This window comes from Heloderma suspectum, chromosome 2 (genome assembly GCF_057233095.1).
Source record: "Heloderma suspectum isolate Gila_16-S chromosome 2, 16-S_ref, whole genome shotgun sequence".
Lineage (NCBI taxonomy): Eukaryota > Metazoa > Chordata > Lepidosauria > Squamata > Helodermatidae > Heloderma > Heloderma suspectum.
This window is the reverse complement of record NC_139459.1, coordinates 251,003,803-251,022,310: the sequence shown is the minus strand read 5'-3', so window position 1 is coordinate 251,022,310 and position 18,508 is coordinate 251,003,803. Positions and strand designations below refer to the sequence as shown.

Sequence of the window (18,508 nt, the reverse complement as noted above, 5' to 3'; positions counted from 1 at the left end):
CCCTCGTCTGGTAAGATGGCTTGTTAATTGCCCATATGTGTGATGCACAGAGACCACGAAGAAGAAAGACAGGTTGCTTACCTGTAACTGTAGTTCTTCAAGTGGTCATCTGTACATTCACACAACCCACCCACCATCCCCTCGTTGGTGTTGATATCCTGTTGATGTTGACACCGAGGGACCCTCGGATCTGAGACTATTCTGCAGTCTCAAGGAACTAAGGAGACAGGCAGGAACCCACATGGACATGTGCAGTGGGACGGTGGGGGAGTATTCCCACCAAAAAAGTTCCTCAGCTATAGAAGTTTCCCGAATGGAGGCTCTGTGCAGGCGCAGAGCCCATATGTGTGAATGCACAGATGACCACTCGATGAACTACAGTTAAAGGTAAACAACCTGTCTTGCTTATATGTTCAAAGAGAAGGAGCTTATGATGTAGCTAAATTAAAAGGTTTGAAGCGACCCTAAGTGCTTTTATTCTGCAAACCATCTAACATACTCCCCAATGGGGGAAAGTACATGGCAAGAGAAGTTGCCACAGCCAAGGCACAGGAAGGAGGACCACTCCTCTACCTGGCAACTTGGTCAAGGTGGCTCTGCTTCATGCAGGCTTGCCGCAGCTGCGGAAAGCCCACGCACAGCAAAACTGTGAACCCCACTGTGTCTCAGTTGGTGCAGCTTCACCTGCTCCATGTCCTCCAATGGGAGAAGGCAAAGAGCAGGTGAGGTTAGGTTCCTGGCCAAGGTACTGGGTGGAAGAGGGCTTTTCCACCTGACAACTCAGTTGAGGTGGCTTTGCCCACCCCACATCCTCCCCAGTGGGAAAGATGCAGTGTATGAGAAGCTAGATCCCTGGTAGAAGCACTGGCTGGAGAAGCTCGAGCGGGCATTCCAGCCAGGGACACAATGATATCAGGACGTCATCCCCCTTACCTTCTCTCACCCCACCTGCCCACCCCCGCCCCATTGTCATTGTGTTTATGTTAAGGCCGCCAGAGTGCCATCCTCATGCGTTCTGGCTTGTTCTGACCTTGTTCTGATACTTTGTTTCTTTATGGAGCACTTCTGAGACCTTCAGATACGTCCAGAGCATTTCAGCCCTTTCTGTGTTGCTTTCTATGTTGTTTCCTACATCATCAATATTCAGAGTGGCAATCTTTGGGGTAACTCCTAAGCACAATTGCTGTCTCAGTCTGGTGCCACTGCTCCACACACTATCACAACTCACCATCATTGATAACATTTTATTCCGATTACTTCTGAGTAGACATGCCGGAATGCTTGATTTTGCGATGGTCTCTGAAAGTGTTGCCTGCCAGTGTTGAGTAGACATGCCAAGGAGAGGCTTTGAGATGCTCTCTTGAAGTGCAAAGGACAGGGTGTATTTCCAAGGATGAGCTGATGGGATCTGAGCTAGCAGTGAGTGGTCAAGAAAGAGACCTTGGGGTTGTAGTTAACTGCTCAGTGAAAATGTCAACCCAGTGTGCAGCTATGAAAAAGGCAAATTCCATGTTAGGCATAATTAGGAAAGGAATTGAGAATAGAACTGCCAATATCATACTGCCCTTATACAAATCTATGGTGCGACTATGAGTGGGAGGGTGCTATTGCACTCATGTCCTACATGTGGGGCTGCTTGGCCACTGTGTGAACAGAATGCTGGACTAGATGGGCCGTTAGTCCATCTAGCATAGCTCTTGTTATGTTCACATTGTAATAATCCAAAAATTAGAGGTTAACAGTTCATTGATGACAGTGACAAGGTCCTACTCAGATGTAGTTGATATTCTAAAGAGAGCTATCAGTCAGGTTGAACATGTGTCATCTTAATGCTGTACCTTTAAACAGATGGTCAAATCATGGTCTGCAATTCTTTTTGTGTAGGTGTGAATATATTCCAGGAATACACGAGCCACATAATACCACAGAGGCAAAAAACGTTACCCAGAATTTTCTACTCTTTGGAATCTGCTCAGGAGGAATGCATTTTTGAGAGAACTACCTGTACTGGTGTCGTCTTATCACAGGGCGTGTATTATATTGTCAGTGGAAAGGAGGTATTCAAAAGTTTAAATGCAGCTGATATACTGTATCTGAAGTCTGGTGAGTTACCTGAAATCAACTGATCTGTACACATTGTAAAAGCCTACATGTTTACTGGGGCCTTTTTCTGAAATGTTTTGCAAACAGATAACTGGCAAATGCATATAATGTTGGCTCCTATTCACATCTCTTTGTTGTTACTGCCTATGGAATCCTGTTTCCATCGCTGCTAACAATTGTTCCATATTTATACAATGAACTTAATTGTATCAGAAGTACTTTGATCCTAAATGGTAGAGTTTTTATTTAGTTTTAAGTTACATTTCCATTTCTTAAATCTAAATCATTTTGGAACTGTTTGGTTCCAAAACTAAATATGGCTAGCTGGGCTAGGTGTTGGCAATACAAATATGGGATGCGGCCCTGAGGAAATGGTCATGTCAGCATCAAAACATGGCATGAATTACTATTTTGTTATTTTAGTCCTTTTCAGATCAAATAGGATTTTATCATATAGGACATTTTACATTGAATTAGAAATTAAATAGCTGGTTAAAAGACTGACGTGAGCCGCAAAGTCTCCTGTTCATAACACACTAAATGGACTTAGGAAAGCCATTCTTTATTCATTTTATGCCCCCTTCCGAAATATCATATGGGGCTAATAATACTGGCCTGTCTTTAGTATCCTCACAATATACAGTATGTGAAGCACTTTGAGCATTTACAAAAAGAACTATATAAATACTAAGGATGCAATCCTGTGCACACTTACCGGGGTGGTAGTAAGAAAGAACACAATAGGACTTGACTTCTGAGTAAATATGCATGTACCAGGAGCCAGTTGATGTTAATATACTTTGGAAGATATTTATATGCCTGAAGCAATTTATTGTAGGAGAGAAATGTGCTTGTTACCAGGTTCTTAGTTTATTCTTCTGCAACTTAATTCTGATCTTTTTTTCTAGTTTGTAATCCTGGATTTCATGGGACAAATTGTCAATTCAGATGCCAGACGTGTTCCAATGACCTTCCTTGCCATGCTGTTACTGGGGAATGTGTAGCCACTGGCCTTACCAAGTGTAGCATAGACTCCCCTGATCCAAAGTGTATTGACGAAGGTAAAAATTGGTATTGTTTCTAGACATTAGTTTCTTGTTTTTGCTTTCCCAATTTTTCCTTTGCTTTTCCTTTAGTACTGCCTTCTATTTTTCTCAGCTTCTCTATAGAAGTCACCCTAACCCTCCCTATACTAATGAGCTTTTACTGCCCATCCTTCAATATTTCCTACCTTTTAAAATGTATATTTCATCTTAGCATTAGGTATCTATATAAAAATGACACCAGAAACTGATGAATATTGTAGTAGCTAAGAGACTAAGTCACAAACTCACTAGGTGGGTTGCACTCACATGCAGTTACCCCTCAACTATCACCGCCCTTCTGTAACAGACAGATAACAACTGAAGGTTACCAGCACTGTTAACAAACCTCCGTTGTTACTGAAATAATATATGTAAAGTACTTTGCATTTTATGAAGTGCTATAGAAATTCTGTAATTATTATTTTATTTAGGGTGATTTGTTCAAAGCTGGAAAGGCTTTCATTTAAGTTCATATCTATGTAGTTATATCTAGTGGTTTATTTTTCAAAGTTATATTACAACTTATTATTTTTATCTTTTAAGTTTTCATAGACCCATGCCCAAAGAAGCCCCAGTGGTACTATTTTTCAAAGTCATGTTACTATGTGGAAGACACAAAAACAGCCACATGGGCCAATGCCAGGATTGCATGCCAAGGATTTAAGGGAACAGACCTAGTCAAAATTACAAACAGTCATGAAAAGGTACCATTAATTAGTGGGTTTTTTTACTGTTTTCATAGTGGATAGTGGTTGGTTTATGAGTTAGATTTGATTATGTTGGTTCTGTGACTATTCCCTTCTGTTCTTTTTAGAAACCACAAAATATTGTAGATGTTTGCATCTATATATCACCTTTTCTCCTTTCAAATATAAGCATTTTGCATACCTGTCCAATTGCGTGGATCTTTTCCACTTGAGCAGCATCCCATAGGTGTGTGTGTGTGAAGGGAACCTGGAATATGGCTGCAGAGAAGCAGTGGTTTGACCAAAAAAACCCCATGAAATTGACCAACTTATTAAAGGAGAAACTGTTTCCTGATATGGCCATTCCTCAAATTTTGTTTCTTCAAATAATTTCACTGATTCTTCAGCACATTTACTTGGGAATAAGTCCCAATGATTTCATCCTGCAGCCACTCCAAGTCCCCACCCTTCCTATTGCCAGTCATATAAACTGGCATTTCAAACAGTGCTCTTAATCAGATAATTGTATGACTCATTTATGCCCCAGGATGCCTTTCAATTTCCCCAGCTGTGTTCTTCCCATCTAGCCACAGTTCTCCCATGTTCACTAGTGCCTGTTATCGCCCCTATTCCTTCACTCCATGCACCATCACCAGTTGGTTTATCACCACAGCAATAACCATGGTGGGAGAATCAGGAAGACAATGGCTCTGTTCAGACATCACACTAAGCTGTGGTGGTTAAGCTTTTTTTTGCTTACCACAGTGGGTTAGCTGGCATGGGGGGGGGGGGGACATGTTTCTCTTGGTTAGTAAGCCACCCCCTGCAAAAGGGTTCAGCTGCTCCGGGGTGGCTTACTGTGTTGTCTGGCGGGCTTCCTGGTGGCTTAAATGGGTTCCGGAGGACTTCAAGGCTACGACCATAGAGTCTGCCAGCTCAAACGTCTGCCACTGCAGGCGATGCTGTAGCTGCCATGGACTTTCTCTATGGTCACACATCTGACAGCCCATGTGTCATTATTTCTCTGCCCACCCACCCTGTAGTTACCTCACCGCACCCCCCAATGCGTGTGTGAATAGGCCCACTGAGATACTGGAACCTGCTCATTGCCTTCATCAATTGCATGGCTATCATCAAGGTGTAGAGTCCAATCCCAAATGGGGTCCTGTGTTGGAGAACTCACTGTCCTCCTCCTGTTGATGTAGACATCTGTGACCCCAGCTGAGATGGGCCTCTGCTAACCAGCATACAAACAGAGAGAGGGCCACAGCTTTTATTAAACAGTATCAGTAGTGAGATGCATTCTGACAGCACCACATAGAAGTGTAGTTATCAGCTATTTTGTTCCTGCAGGGCTGTTGTGCCTCTGACAGAAGTGTAATAGGTAGAGCTTTTCTCAGCACTGCATCTTGGGTATAACTGCCCCTCTTACTTCTCCATCTGCCATGAACTTTGAAAGTATAGGAGCCTACTGTCATCTTTGTGGGAAACACACATACCTGTTGAGTATTTATGTATGTATTATTTATTTCTATACTGCCCAATAGCCAAAGCTCTCTGGGCAGTTCACAAAAATTAAAACTAAAAGGCACACAGTAAAAAGCACAGTTACTATGTTACATTCCTATATCACCCAATAGCCAAAGCTGTCTGAGTAAGGGATAGTTGTTTAGCCAGTACAGTTTCCTCATATCCTTGAGGAAGAGACTTTAAGGTCCCAGGTGTCTGAGTGTTCTGTGTTGAGATGGAAGGCTGGAGGATATTTAGGAGTACTACTTTGAGGCATAAGATCTGTCTTTCTCTCCATGATTCCTCTTGTAAATCTGTATGGGGTGCCTTGTCCTTTCATCCCTATTTGCAGCAGTGGACTTCAAGTTCCTGTTGGGGGTTTGTGTCTGGAGTCCCAAAGGATGGTACTTGTAAGGAGTCTGAGAATACAAGTGTTACTCATCTGCCCTTCTTTTCTTACTAGTCTTGGCAATGTATTTGTTTGTGCAAAATTTGATTTCACCAAGTACTCTTGCACCAGTTTCCACTTGGGTTTTTTCCAACAGAAGAAGATTTGGTTGTGGCTGTATCCCTGTCTAGGCATCTTTTTTCAGGTTACAACTCCACAATTAGTTACCTTATAATAATAGAAGTGTTTTACAAACCTTTTCAAAAGATTGGCTAACAACCGTTATATATTGACTATGAATGCTTTAGAAAGTTTCCTTGAAGTTGAGATAAATTGTTTGTATCTATTTAAGTAATGATGCTGCCTTAGGTTTCCACAGCAATTTGGAGTTCTCTGTATAGTGTGAGAAGGCATCCAAAATGCTAGCTTGTTTCCTTGGAGCTGCGCAGGAAGGCAGGGATCACATGATTGTGATCTTTCAAGTGCTGCTTCTTCTGGCTCTGCCCCCAGTTCCTTCCCTGCCTCACTCAGGTCATCTCTAGAGTGTCCTCTCTAGTTCTCCACTTAAAAAAAACATTTTCTGACCTCTTTAATTCTTTTCTTATAATTTCTCACTCCCAGGCTTCCTTCTCCCCTTCTGTTAAGAAAAAAACACACACCTCTCTTTACTTTCTCCTCTCTGTTCTGATGGCTCCAGTAGGTAAGGGAGCTACAGCTTCAAAGAAGCCTGGAAAGAAAATTACTCACATTAGGGTCATTAAGGCTTCAAGTGAGTGCCAGCATAACTCCTCACAGAGCTTGCTGGCATCCTGCTCCCTCAACCACCAAACTGCTGCATCTCCCAAGCCTTGCAACCGTGCTACTGCATCTGGCCAGGGTAGATACCAGCCTGATGAGGCAGATATCTCCTCATCAGCTCTGAAGAGGCCATGCCCCAAATGGAGCCCCACAGCACCATTCAACAGCCTATCAACCAGGTAGTGGTGATTTCTGAGGCCTCTGATGCCAAATAGGTCCCAGTGGAGGACACCGTGGCCGACACACACAGTTTGGAGCTGGCAGTGGGAGATTAGAGCAGCACCACAGGGCAGCCACCATTTTATCCATCCAGAATATTCCCACTAGTTCCAGGCAGCACCATCTTCAGCTCTTCAGGCCTACTCAGGCCTCCAGCAGCCACAGACCATCAATACCTCCTCCCCTTTAATGAAGATCAGTTTATGTCAAAAATTAAGGCCGTGATCATCAGTGAACTTACTGACCAAATCCTCGATAGGGATTTTCTGAGATAGCCCAAAACAGGTACTCCAAGGAAAAGAGAAAGGGCACCATCCTCCCCCCCACCCAGAGCCACACCTAGAACAAAGAGGACAAAAAAAGGATAGCATGTTAAAGGGAGAGTGTCTAAAAGCAAACCTATCACCTCATTTGCCGCTGCTACCTCCTCGGCAGAATCTGACCAGACCTCCCCACTGCCTCACTCCCTCTTGCCCAGTGATCATCCCCCTGTGCATAGGATTAGTAATGATGAAAGCAACCCCCCTCATTTAGATCTCTCAGAACAGGAAGTAGGAGAATGGTCAGACCTGGCTCAAACTGAGCAGCCTTCTAAGGAACACCTCTTGAACTCTGATGATTTCCTCCCTTTGTTCTCTTAAGTGCTGACAATTCTAGGCCTAAAATCCCCTTTGCAGAAGAGCCTACTCCCTCCCCAGCTGCCACCTCCAGAGAAGCATCAGTCTTTCCTGAATCCAAGACAACCAACAGGGAGGTTCCTTTCCCTTCACTTTTTAGGAGCTGGTGGGCTCTGAATGGGCCACTCTGCTCCAAGGCAGAAAGGGCATTAACATAGCACAAACATTCTACTCCCTGCCACAGCAAGCAATCTGTCTAAAGATCAGCAAAGGAAGAGCCTGCCAGACCCCACCTATGAGCAAATTCCACAGGCTTGGCACCACCACTGGGAAGGCCCCAACTCTCATGCCCAGCTGCCTAATCTTACATGTGAGGCCAATGACAGAGGCCAGGCAGCCTTACCTCTGAGGCCAATGACAGAGGCCAGGCAGCTTCGGGGGGGGGGGGGGCTCTTGTGTCCCAGTTACTTTGAATTAACTGGTCTTCGCTCAAGGGGTTTTGAAATGGATACTTATCTTTAGTCTGGGGTGTGGGCGGCAGGTGTCCTTGGCAAGAACACCAGGACCAGGAGGAATGGAGGTGGGCAGAGAACAGAGGTTCCCTGGTCAAGGGTCAGACCCAAACAAGGTGTGGCAGGGCCAGATGCGAAAGCAGGGTCCAAACAGGCAGGGGTCAGTTACCAGCAGGTTTGCAGCATGACCACAGGCAGAAGCAGAGTCCAAACAGCCAGGGGTCAAGAACTGGCAAGGTGTAGCAAAGATCAGGCATGAGTAACTGGAACACAGTGCTGCCACCTCAATGACTTATGTTGCTGTGGCAAGGTTTGAAGGGAAGAGGAAGCTCTTTATAGGACTCCCTGAGGCTCCCAGCTGGTCTGCATTAGAGGACCTGGGAGAAACTGCAAGGCCAGGGCCTAATCTTGCAAGTACTGTGAGCCAGGCTGCCTTCTATGTCTGGCCCCCAGGTGGAGCTGCAGAGTTTCCCAGACTGAGCAGATCCTGACACAATGGAAAAAATTTAAGGTACCCCTCATAGATGCCCCAGTGAGGGCCCTCCTTTCGGGAGCCATTTCTCCCAAAGACAGTGCTGCCCCATTCAAGGATCCTAATGAAAAGCGCTCTGTCTTTGTCCTCAAAAGCGTTCACAAAGCAGTTTCTCTAGCTGTCAGAGCATCCTCTGCCTCCCCACTCTTCACCTGTGCATCCATGCTTTGGGTGGAGGACTTAATAATTGTGTTTTGGACAGCAGGACACTGCGGCCACTGTCACTAGGAAATCTGTGTGCCTAAAACACTGCAATGCCGACACCTATTCCAGGGCTAAACTTGCCACTGTTCCCTTCACAGGAGCTTGCCTGTTTGGTGAAGAGGCACTCAAAGACATCCTCATGGAAACAAAGGATAAGAAAAGGGCAATGCCTTCATCCCCAAAAAAGATTAGAAACACCACCCTCCAGGTCCTATCCTTCCTTTCATCCCTCCAGAGGCTTCAGTAGGTCCAGAAACTTCAGGTCCTTTAAACCATCCTGGTTTTGGTCCCACTTCACCCCAAAGAGCCATCAGGGAACCAACTGTCCCAATCCCTCACAGACATCCAAGTCCACCCACCAGCACTTTTGACAGGAATCTGCCCCAGGTGGGTGGGAGTCTACAGGGGTTCCTTCCCATGTAGGAAACCTCATCCTAGAACAAATGGGCACTCAGCTCAAATTCTTCCACATATCCAGGGACAGATTTCTCCTCTGCCTCCAACTGTCATTGGAGAGAGCCATTATTTCACAAGCTATTCAGCACCTCCTGGACATCTGGGCAATACAGCCTGTTCCAACTCCAGAAATGTTCTCAGGTATTTATTTTATTTTCTTCATTGTTCCGAAGAAAGACGGGTCATGGAGATGGATCTGAAATATGTCAACAAATGCATGACATATCGCACATTCAAAATGGAGTATAGCCTTCCAGGCTATACAAGAGGCCCTCCATTAGAGCCTCAACAGATCTCACAGAGGACTACCTGCACGTCCTCATTGCCGTGGCCCACAAGAGATTCCTTCAGTTCCCCTACCAGAACAGGCATTTCCAATACCATACCCTCCCATTCGTCCTGGCCTCGGCCCTGAAGGTTTTCTCAAAACTGATGATGTCAGTGGTAGTAGCCTTTCTCCACCTTCAAGACTTCCATCTATACCCCTACTTAGACAATCTCCTTCTGAGGGCTCCCTCTCTCTCCAGAGCAGAAAGGAACCTTCACACAACTCTTAACGTGCCTGTCAGATCACGACTGCCTAGTGAACATCAACGAGCTATCTAACTCCCTCAAAGACACCAAATTCAACACTACTTTGGCCTCATAACCCCAGACCTTTTCGCATCCCCCCCAAATCACAAACTACCTCAGTTCTTCTCCCGCTTCCAGTCCAGCATGGCGAAAGCACAGGACGCTCTCACATCACTCTGGGCCCCAGGTCTTCTATTTGCCTTTCTACCAACACCTCTAACTTCAAGAGTTCTTCACAAGATACAAGCAGAGCAAGCCACGGTCATCCTCACGGCCCCACACTGGCCAAGGCAGTTTTCAGAAATATTACAACTGCATCTGACAAATCCCTAGTTCCTTCCAGAGCAACCAGATCTCCTCACTTAGGGACCTGTTTCTCACCCAGATCCAGCCAGGCTGCTTCTAACAGCATGGAAACTGAGTGGCAAAAACTGAGCCTTGGATACCATTCATTAATACTCTCCTGTCTTCTAGGAAAAGATCAACAGAGCATACTTATGAAGGAGCCTGGACGGCTTTTCCCAAACACAAAACTGTGGAGCCTTCTAAGGCAGGCTTCACCCACCTCCTTTCCTTCCTCCAAGCAGGTGTGGACATGGGCCTTAATGTTAAAGAGACAGGAATCATCTCAGTTCTCTCAAGACCTCGACATGCACCACTGGTGACATCCCCTGCATCTAAAATGTTTCCTAAGAGCTGCTCTTTTCCTCAACCCTCCAGGAGTGCACAGATTTCCATCCTGGAACCTACACACAGTCCTAAAAGCACTCACCAAGGCTCTGTTTGAACCGCTCTTGAACTGTGTTTTGAACCCCTACAGACTGTGTCTTTTAAGGTGGTGTTCCTTATAACCATCATTTCAGCCAGAAGGGTTTCCGAGTTGGGAGCTTTTTCTATCTGAGACCATCTGTGTGTCTTCATCAGTGACACAGTGATACTCAGACTTGACCCTTCCTTCATACCAAAGGTAAACTCTGTGTCGCACCTGTCACCTTCCATCTTTCTGTCCAAATCGTTCTCATCGTTCTGAGAAGCTATGGCATAAATTAGATGCCTGCAGGGCTCTAAAAATTTATATACATAAAACCAAGGATCTGCACCTCAAAAGATTCACTATTCGTGTCTTTCTACCCAACATCACTAGGCAAAAAGGCCTCCAAGGCCACCATAGCATGCTGGATTAAGGCCTGCATCACATCACATCAGCATATGATGCATAGCATGTTCCTAGTCCACTGTATCTCAGGGCCCCAGCAGCTTCTACTCCTTTTCCCATAAATGCTAGTCTAGCAGAGATCTGTAGTGTAGCTACCTAGTCAACATGTAACACTTTCACGAGACATTACAAATTGGATTCATTGCCTCGGCCAAAGCAGCCTTGGGCAGGAGGGTGCTCCGACGGGTGGTATCCTCACCTTGAAGTCAGCCATAATCCCCTCCTAATCAAATTTCAGCTTGGGCATGTCCCTGAATGAAATGAAGGTCCAGTCTGGTATGGTGTGATGGAGGTGTCCAACCCCACTGTTCATGGGTGGCTGACAAGATACCAACTGACATACACCTCAGGATAGCACACCTTACTGCATATATCCTACTTTGCCTCTCAGGATACTCTCTCCATACTTACTGCTTTGTTCCTAGACTCATTTCTCCTTGCTTGGCCATGGAAGAAACTGGGGGTGGAGCCAGAGGAAGCAGAACTTGGAAGATCACTATCATGTGATCCCTGCCTTCCTGGGTTGTGCCAAGGAAGCAACCCAGTCTTTTTGGACACCTCCATCATACTATACCAGAATGGACCTTCGCAGTAATTTCCAATGTCCCATTTTGTAATAAGCATGCTTAGTCCAGTTTACTGTGTAAATTACTATTTAAAAGCCATCCTTATCTAAATTAAAGGCCAATTAAGTTTGAGAAAGACAGAGACAGAGAGAAATGAAGGAACACTGCTTCCATGATACATGGAAAGATGAGAAAAGCAGTTTCCCATCAAGACTGCACTACTGTCCCACTTGGGTCTCTTACGATGCTCCTAGTAGTGCATTACCTCTTAAGTCCACTTTCTATCAGACCTAAAGTGTGTCTATAGCCCCTTCCCAATACTTATTCAACTATTTGGGAGATCTTCTAAGTCTGTACCTTAGCTGATACCTACTTCCCTCACTGAAGACATCTGCGTCGTGTCCTAACTCTTTCCATAGTTTCTTTTTTCAGTACCCTGAAATTTTATAAGAACTTTCATCAATCCTACATATTTCAGTTGATTTGAGTGGACATGGCTGGTTAACCTACCAATCTATAAATCTAAGATGATTAATAAATGACCTAACCAAAACTTTATAACTTAAACTTGGTTGCCTAGGCACATTTTCTAATCACCAGTGGTGATCTGGCAATTTGAGTCACCTGCAGCTTCCAGACAATTTTTAAGAGCAGCCCTAGATCGAGCACACTGCAGTAGTCCAGAAACGAACGTGTATGTAAGATAGTAGGCAGATTCACCTTGCCCCAGGAATGGGTGTAGCTGGTTGCCAGTTGGGCATGTATAATGCATCATGATTGACTGGGCTGTGCACTCTGGCTTTGATTATCACCATTATTGAATTTGTTATACTGGTAACATCATTAGTATGTTGCCAAATCACTACTAGTCATATTTGAATGGGTGCACATAAAGGTGCAGCATCAGCCATTTTAGCTGGCTATAGGATTGGGGTATAAATATGTTAGATGTTCCTGTTAATGGATATTGTTCTAGTTTGAAGTGTTGCTTCTTAGAATAATTGAATCTTGTGTTTGGGCAAAAGGCGTTATCATTTTTGTTATAAAATAGGCTTTAGGACTTTTCCGCTTGCAACATGTTTGTGTTTAACGGGGCAATGATGAGATAGGTTAATTTAGAGAAATATTAGCTTTCATATTAATCTAAACTTTCTGTTCTGAAAAATGGTTCAGGTTATTGTTTTTATGCTTTCAGATGTGGGTACAGTATCAAGGAGATGACAGCTGGATTGGTTTGACATTCTACAAGTGGTCATATCAATATCTCTGGGTAGATAAATCATCTTCAGTCTTTCAAAATGCATGGTGAGACTATTTCTAAAATAGCCCAGCATTAGCAGAAAAGACAATTCTATCAATTTTGAGAGCCTAAGCAAAGTGCATACCACCCAACAGAAACACACTGATCTGCCAGTTTGATCAACTTGAAAAACAACAATAATAAATATCATCTTAATCTTTGTAAACTGCTCTGGGGGGCTTTTTAAGGTGAGGAGTGGGGTAAAAATGCTTCAAATAAATAAATAATACCCATCCAATCATAATTGCCTACCAGTATAAAGAAAGCTCATGTTCTTTCAGAAGTGATTTAGAGATTCAGTTTCAATAAGAATCTGTCTCTGATTGTCAGGTCTCTAAAACCATGGCCACATTTGGATGATCATATCTCCACTTGTTAAGCCAAGATATGAACAAGTATTTTGCCTGTGCACACAGCCCTACGCTCCTCCCTTTGTGGAGTGAGCAATCAAATCAGGAAGTCCCTAATTAACTATCGTTTCCCGTTTCATCCAAACTGGGAAATTGGTTGCCAGTTTTGAAACAAGACAGGATATTAAATCAACTTCAGACCATAGTTTAATATCCTGGAGAGAACGGGCTATATGCACAGGCAAAAGGCTCATTCATATCTTGGCTTATTAAAGGAAGATATGATCGTCTGAATGGGCCAATAATTTTCACACGCTGAAATGGGTATTTCAGAGTGGCTTGGCTTTTTGTGAAACTCTAGAATCTTTTGAGTTTTGCATGAAATTTTGTAACAGGTGGACTATATGATACTTCTCATAAGACTGAGCCAGCCTGAAATCTCTAAGTGTGTTTTTAAATTAATATTCTTAGATAGCGAATTGAGGATCATTGTTGAAAACTATTTTGGTTTCACAAACTTCATGCAGTAATATTAAATTATAGCAGGTTGTAGGAATACAGTTTGGTTTTTCAGATCTTGGACATTTTTTCTTCTTTTTAACTGTTTGCAGGGTGGTTAGGCGAAACAGAAGATACACACGATCTGCTTCTGATTGTGGAGTTGCTTTCAGAAGATATCTTTCTGTGACAGATTGTTCCCAGCAAAGAAAGTGGATTTGCAAGAGAGAAGAAGGTAAGGTGATTCAAACATAACTTGCTTTCAAAGAGTTGAAAATAATATCATAGTGCTTCTATTTCTTGTGGTTTGTGCACCTTATTATTGTTGCTTTTACAATCATATGATCAAAATTTTTTCTGTAGTGCTTCAAAAACATGTGAAACCTGTTTTCCAAGAGATTATCATTGGACAATAAGTGGTGTGTAAATCATAGATTACGACAGCACTATCATGTCTTCTTCAGCGTTCTTAAAAACTTGTCTTTCTCCAATTGTACAAGTAAATTATATGTATGCTTAGTTTGGAAGTAAGTCCTACTGATTTTAATGAACCTTACTCACATAGGATTATTTTATTTATGATTTCATTCATTTCTATCCTGCCTTTTTACACCAAAATGTACTCAAGGTGACAATAAATACAAATAAAACACAGCAGTAAATAAAACAATAGTAAAACAATAAAAAGCTGCTGTTAAAACACATTCCATAGACCAATTAAGGGCACAATCCTATCAGGATTCCCATCAGCCTCCTAACTCCGAGGCTGATGGGGATCCTATGTAGAGCAGGAGGACCAACTTCCCCAGCTCTGCATTTTCGCTAAACTGGCGATTTTGCCCATCTAGCTGGGACTCTGTGGAGCAGGATGGAAGGAGGCTGAGGCAGCTGGAGGGTTCTTTGTAAGCTGGCTGCCCCACTCCCCTCCCCACCCACAGAACCGCCCGCTTTCCTTCCTCTCTGAGCTCACGTTTGCGAATTCGTAGAGGCAGCAGGTGCGGTTCTCTGTGCTAGCAGGGAGCGGGGCTGAGGTTGGAGCACTGTCTCTGGCCTCGGATCCACGAATCCGAAGTATCTTGTAGCCACTCAGACCCTGTCTAGGGGCCATAGGTTTGCTCTCTAAAACACATTTAGAGAGCAAATCATGAAAATGTTTGCTGGAATAAAATAATCTTCACTGCTTGCTGAAACAGGAGCAAGCCATTCTACCATCTGGGTGCCACAAGTGAGAAGGTTGTCTTTTTCATGTCTGCGAACCATACTTCAGCTGGCAAGGGAAAACAGAGGAAAACCTCCATAGTAAAGCAGAGTTTCTGGGCAGATTCCTATGGAAAGAGGTGATTCTGAAGATAGCCTGATTCCAGGCCAGTTAGGGCTTTATCAAAGCCAGAACTTTGAATTTTGTCCAAAAACAAATTGTAACCAGAGCAGTTGGATTGGACTAATATGCTTTGATCTTTGGCAGACACATCCTATACAGAATGAAGAATCAAAGGCAGTACCATATATAGCGCATTACATCAGTCCAACTTGGTGCTGATTAAGGCATGAATGGCTTTTCCAGATAAGGATGAAAAGCTGCAGGGGCAAATTTGGAGGATGGTTGTGGAGTCCCCCGTGGGGTATACTCTCCCCACAACTATACACAGAAATTCTCCCTGCAGCCACTTTACCCTCACCTAATGGTATTCCCCATTTCAGGCTATACATGAATACATGTCCATTGCCCTTGGCAGTTGGGAATACTCCACAGTGACATAAGGGAAGCATGCAGGCTAAACCTTTGTTGTGATTTTGTGGGTTCTGCCCCCCATGCAATATATTTCTGCATGGCTAGAGAGTTTCTACAGTGGGTAGATATCCTCAACAACTCTGCAGAGCCTCCTATTTCTTAGCCCTCCATGTCTGCATGTGGACACTATGGCTTACTAATGTATATTCCCTCTATTTCTAAAATCCAGAGGTGAGTGCTGGTCCCTGAGCAGCCAAAGCAGTCCCATCTAACAAGTGTGGGTAGTATCAGCTTGCTTGAGGTAACCCCACAGTTTGCAGAAGTTTTTTTAAAAATTAGAAAAATACATTTCCTACATACCCATACACATCTTCAAAAATATTAAACAGCTTGTCCATCTAGTTTTGGGCCCAGGTCATCTGCAGGCTATATCTATCCGCTCGTGGTTTTGCAGGTTGCACATCAGTCATCTGCACAATAGTTAACGTCATTAAGGTTTTATGGATTTCCATTCAGTTGACTTACTTTTATTTCAAACAGCTGTTCATCTCTTTACCAAGCACAGTGGAAGAGCATTTTACTTGCCCACCGGAAAAGCTCCTAAGTACCCTTCCTTAGATAAAGCTACACAAGCCTGTTTAGTCTTGCAAACGTGTACTGGAGTGGTAGGAGAAGGGACGGATTTCATGATACACACTGGTATGGACCTATATAACACTAGGGACAAAAAAGTGGCAACCTGGATCAAATCAGGTATGCATTGAATACGTGTGTGTATATGTTAGGGTTGCCTCAGAGCACAGGGAGTGGCACAGCAACTCAGATTCGGAAGAGGAATTGCAAGATGTGGGGGAGGAAGTTTCCCAGGCCTGTCCAGAGATGGAGACACAGACTCCTCAGGCTTCAAAGGCCCAGCTGGATGGAGAAGACCTCTCTTCACACACCCCTGTGAGAGATAGCAAACAGGGAGAGGTGGAGCTTGGAGAGCCTGAATTCTTAGACGCCAGGTGCAGATGCAGAGCCAAGAGAGAGATGGCAGGGGCAGAGCTTAGACGGTCTGCCCGATTGGCCTGGCGTGAACAGCTGCGCTTAGAGGCCTTACGAGAGAGAGGGAGATCCCCCGCTTAAGTTAGGATAGTAGCCCACCTTTTCTTCAAACAATGGGCAACTTTCGTAGCTTTCTTTTGAACTCCCTGAAGGCATTTCCTTTGTAGACTGTGAGTCGCTGACAGTTTGCATCTGTATGACCCAATAAAGTAAGTGGATTAAAAGCCATGGATTGACGCCCTTTGTCTGTGTTTTGATTTGGCTTTTGAAGTTTTCAGCAGGGGCAAAGGAAATCCTGACAGTATAGTTCATTACAATTATCTCTGTTGAAATTTATATCATTCGACCCAAAGATAAATGGTTCATTTACATTATGTTTAATAGCAGCAAAATTGGGTGTTAGGAAGTAAAATGGGGTCATCCAAAAATAAGGTAGTGGCTTCTGCATACTCTCTAGGTATGCAGAAGTATATATGTTCATGAATTTTAAAAAAATAATAAGCAAAGGAGCCAGGTAAACAAAGGATGAAAGTAAGCGTAGCAAATATTGCATCACAATTTGCCATAAATTTCTAATGTATCGCCACTTCTTTTATTCTCATAGATGCCAAAAATTTATGCCAGATTTATGCTGGAATGATTCAAGCAGACCTCACAAGTCTCATGCCTTAAAACTTGATATTTAATAAAATTGCTTTTTCAGAATTCATTATTATGCATCTGTAGATGGATTTTTTTCATGGATGTGGCTTACAACTAAATGGTTGTTAGTGCATTCTAAATGGTTATTAGTGTGAATTTACAGAAGCCCACTTTGTATTTTATCCTAATGTAACATTTTACATTTTTATAGATTGTGCTGCTGGAAGATTTGGGGAGATGTGTGAACAAATATGCCGGAAGTGTGATGATGGTGTACCATGCAACCCACATACAGGGTTATGTGGAGACAGCTTGTTCTGCAGCAAAAATGATCCTACTTTTACTTGTGAAAAAGGTGATCGGGAAACATTCCTGTATTTCTTCTCTTCTCACAATTTTCTGCTCCTGTGAATACAAGAATCTTGATTAAGATGAAATCTATAGAGTAGGAATTTTCCAAAAAGTGGCCATGATCCTTTTCTAGCTGAAATTAATTTGGGGGGACAATGGGTTAAATATATAGAACCAGATCTTAATTTATTAGAAGCTGAGAGGTTAAAATCTAAACCCAGGTCAAAATGCAAGTATGTTGTAGTTAAGTGAAGTAATGAGGTTGGTTCTTAAAGAATGAACAGTTTCTGGCCCTTGTGAAGTCATGAGTTAGTTCAGGATTTGAATGATCAGGAAAACAAGGCAGAATAGAGATCACAGGCAGGCTTTTGTCGAGATATCAAGGATCTGATTGTAGGATAAGATTGCAGGATAAGATTCTGGATTATGTTTTATGATAATGAGCTTAAATTAATCCAACAAATCATTTGGTAGAAGCCCAATACTCAGTCAAGCATGAATCAGAGGTCTCTCAGATAAAAGTTTATGTTTCTGCGACAAATAAAAAAAATCACTGGAAAAATATAATTGGGGATTTTCCCATGTAATTTATTTTTTTCTTACAAGGGACAAATGTTTTATATTTGTGCTCTGAAAGAATGTCAGCAATTTATGGATCAGATTAAAATGACTGCAAATTGTGCTGTGCACCATGTATTGTCTCAATCATTTCTGACATTTACTGGTAGAGCTCAAGAACCAAGGGCCTTCGATAAAGATAATTTTGTTTCCTAGTTTACTAGTTTCAGTAATTAACAAGCAGGTGTTGGCATTTACCAGAGGGACAATGCACAACAAGGGAAAAATTGCAGGCTGAAGTACTTACAATGAGAAAATATACTCCTAGGCAGGTGCACCAACCTGTCTGTTTAAAAAGGATATAAATGGGTTATTTATTGGAGGAACATTTGATTGAGAACATTTCTACACAAGGCTTTTATTGTGTGCTTGTGACTGGTCACTTGTAGTTTTTTGTGGGTCCTTTACACAACGTCATCAACCTCCAGGGCCCCTCCCATCCATTCTGGCCATTATAGCAGCTTAATTCTCTACAGGGAAAATGCTATAAGAGACTTGAAGGCACA

The 18,508-nt window shown here is 43.1% G+C and overlaps 1 protein-coding gene and 1 long non-coding RNA gene across 4 annotated transcripts in view; one reads left to right on the top strand and one right to left on the bottom strand.

Moving 5' to 3' along the window:
• LOC146354381 (uncharacterized) overlaps positions 1–18,508 on the bottom strand; it is an 87,028-nt gene that overhangs the window by 8,269 nt on the left and 60,251 nt on the right. Inside the window, exons 5-6 of one of the 3 annotated variants that reach the window (XR_014788376.1) lie at positions 6,431–6,498; positions 1,229–1,489 (exon numbers count right to left, since the gene is read on the bottom strand). The exons of the other annotated variants lie outside the window; for them this stretch is intronic. This is a non-coding gene — a long non-coding RNA (uncharacterized LOC146354381). The remainder of the gene's footprint in view (positions 1–1,228; positions 1,490–6,430; positions 6,499–18,508) is intronic. 3 annotated transcript variants of the gene reach the window in all.
• LOC146354382 (uncharacterized) overlaps positions 1–18,508 on the top strand; it is a 185,137-nt gene that overhangs the window by 116,438 nt on the left and 50,191 nt on the right. The window contains exons 24-30 of the mRNA XM_084838718.1: positions 1,885–2,103; positions 3,012–3,164; positions 3,732–3,892; positions 12,660–12,769; positions 13,726–13,847; positions 15,885–16,097; positions 17,245–17,388. Of these exons, the coding sequence (XP_084694844.1) occupies positions 1,885–2,103; positions 3,012–3,164; positions 3,732–3,892; positions 12,660–12,769; positions 13,726–13,847; positions 15,885–16,097; positions 17,245–17,388 (1,122 nt within the window). The remainder of the gene's footprint in view (positions 1–1,884; positions 2,104–3,011; positions 3,165–3,731; positions 3,893–12,659; positions 12,770–13,725; positions 13,848–15,884; positions 16,098–17,244; positions 17,389–18,508) is intronic.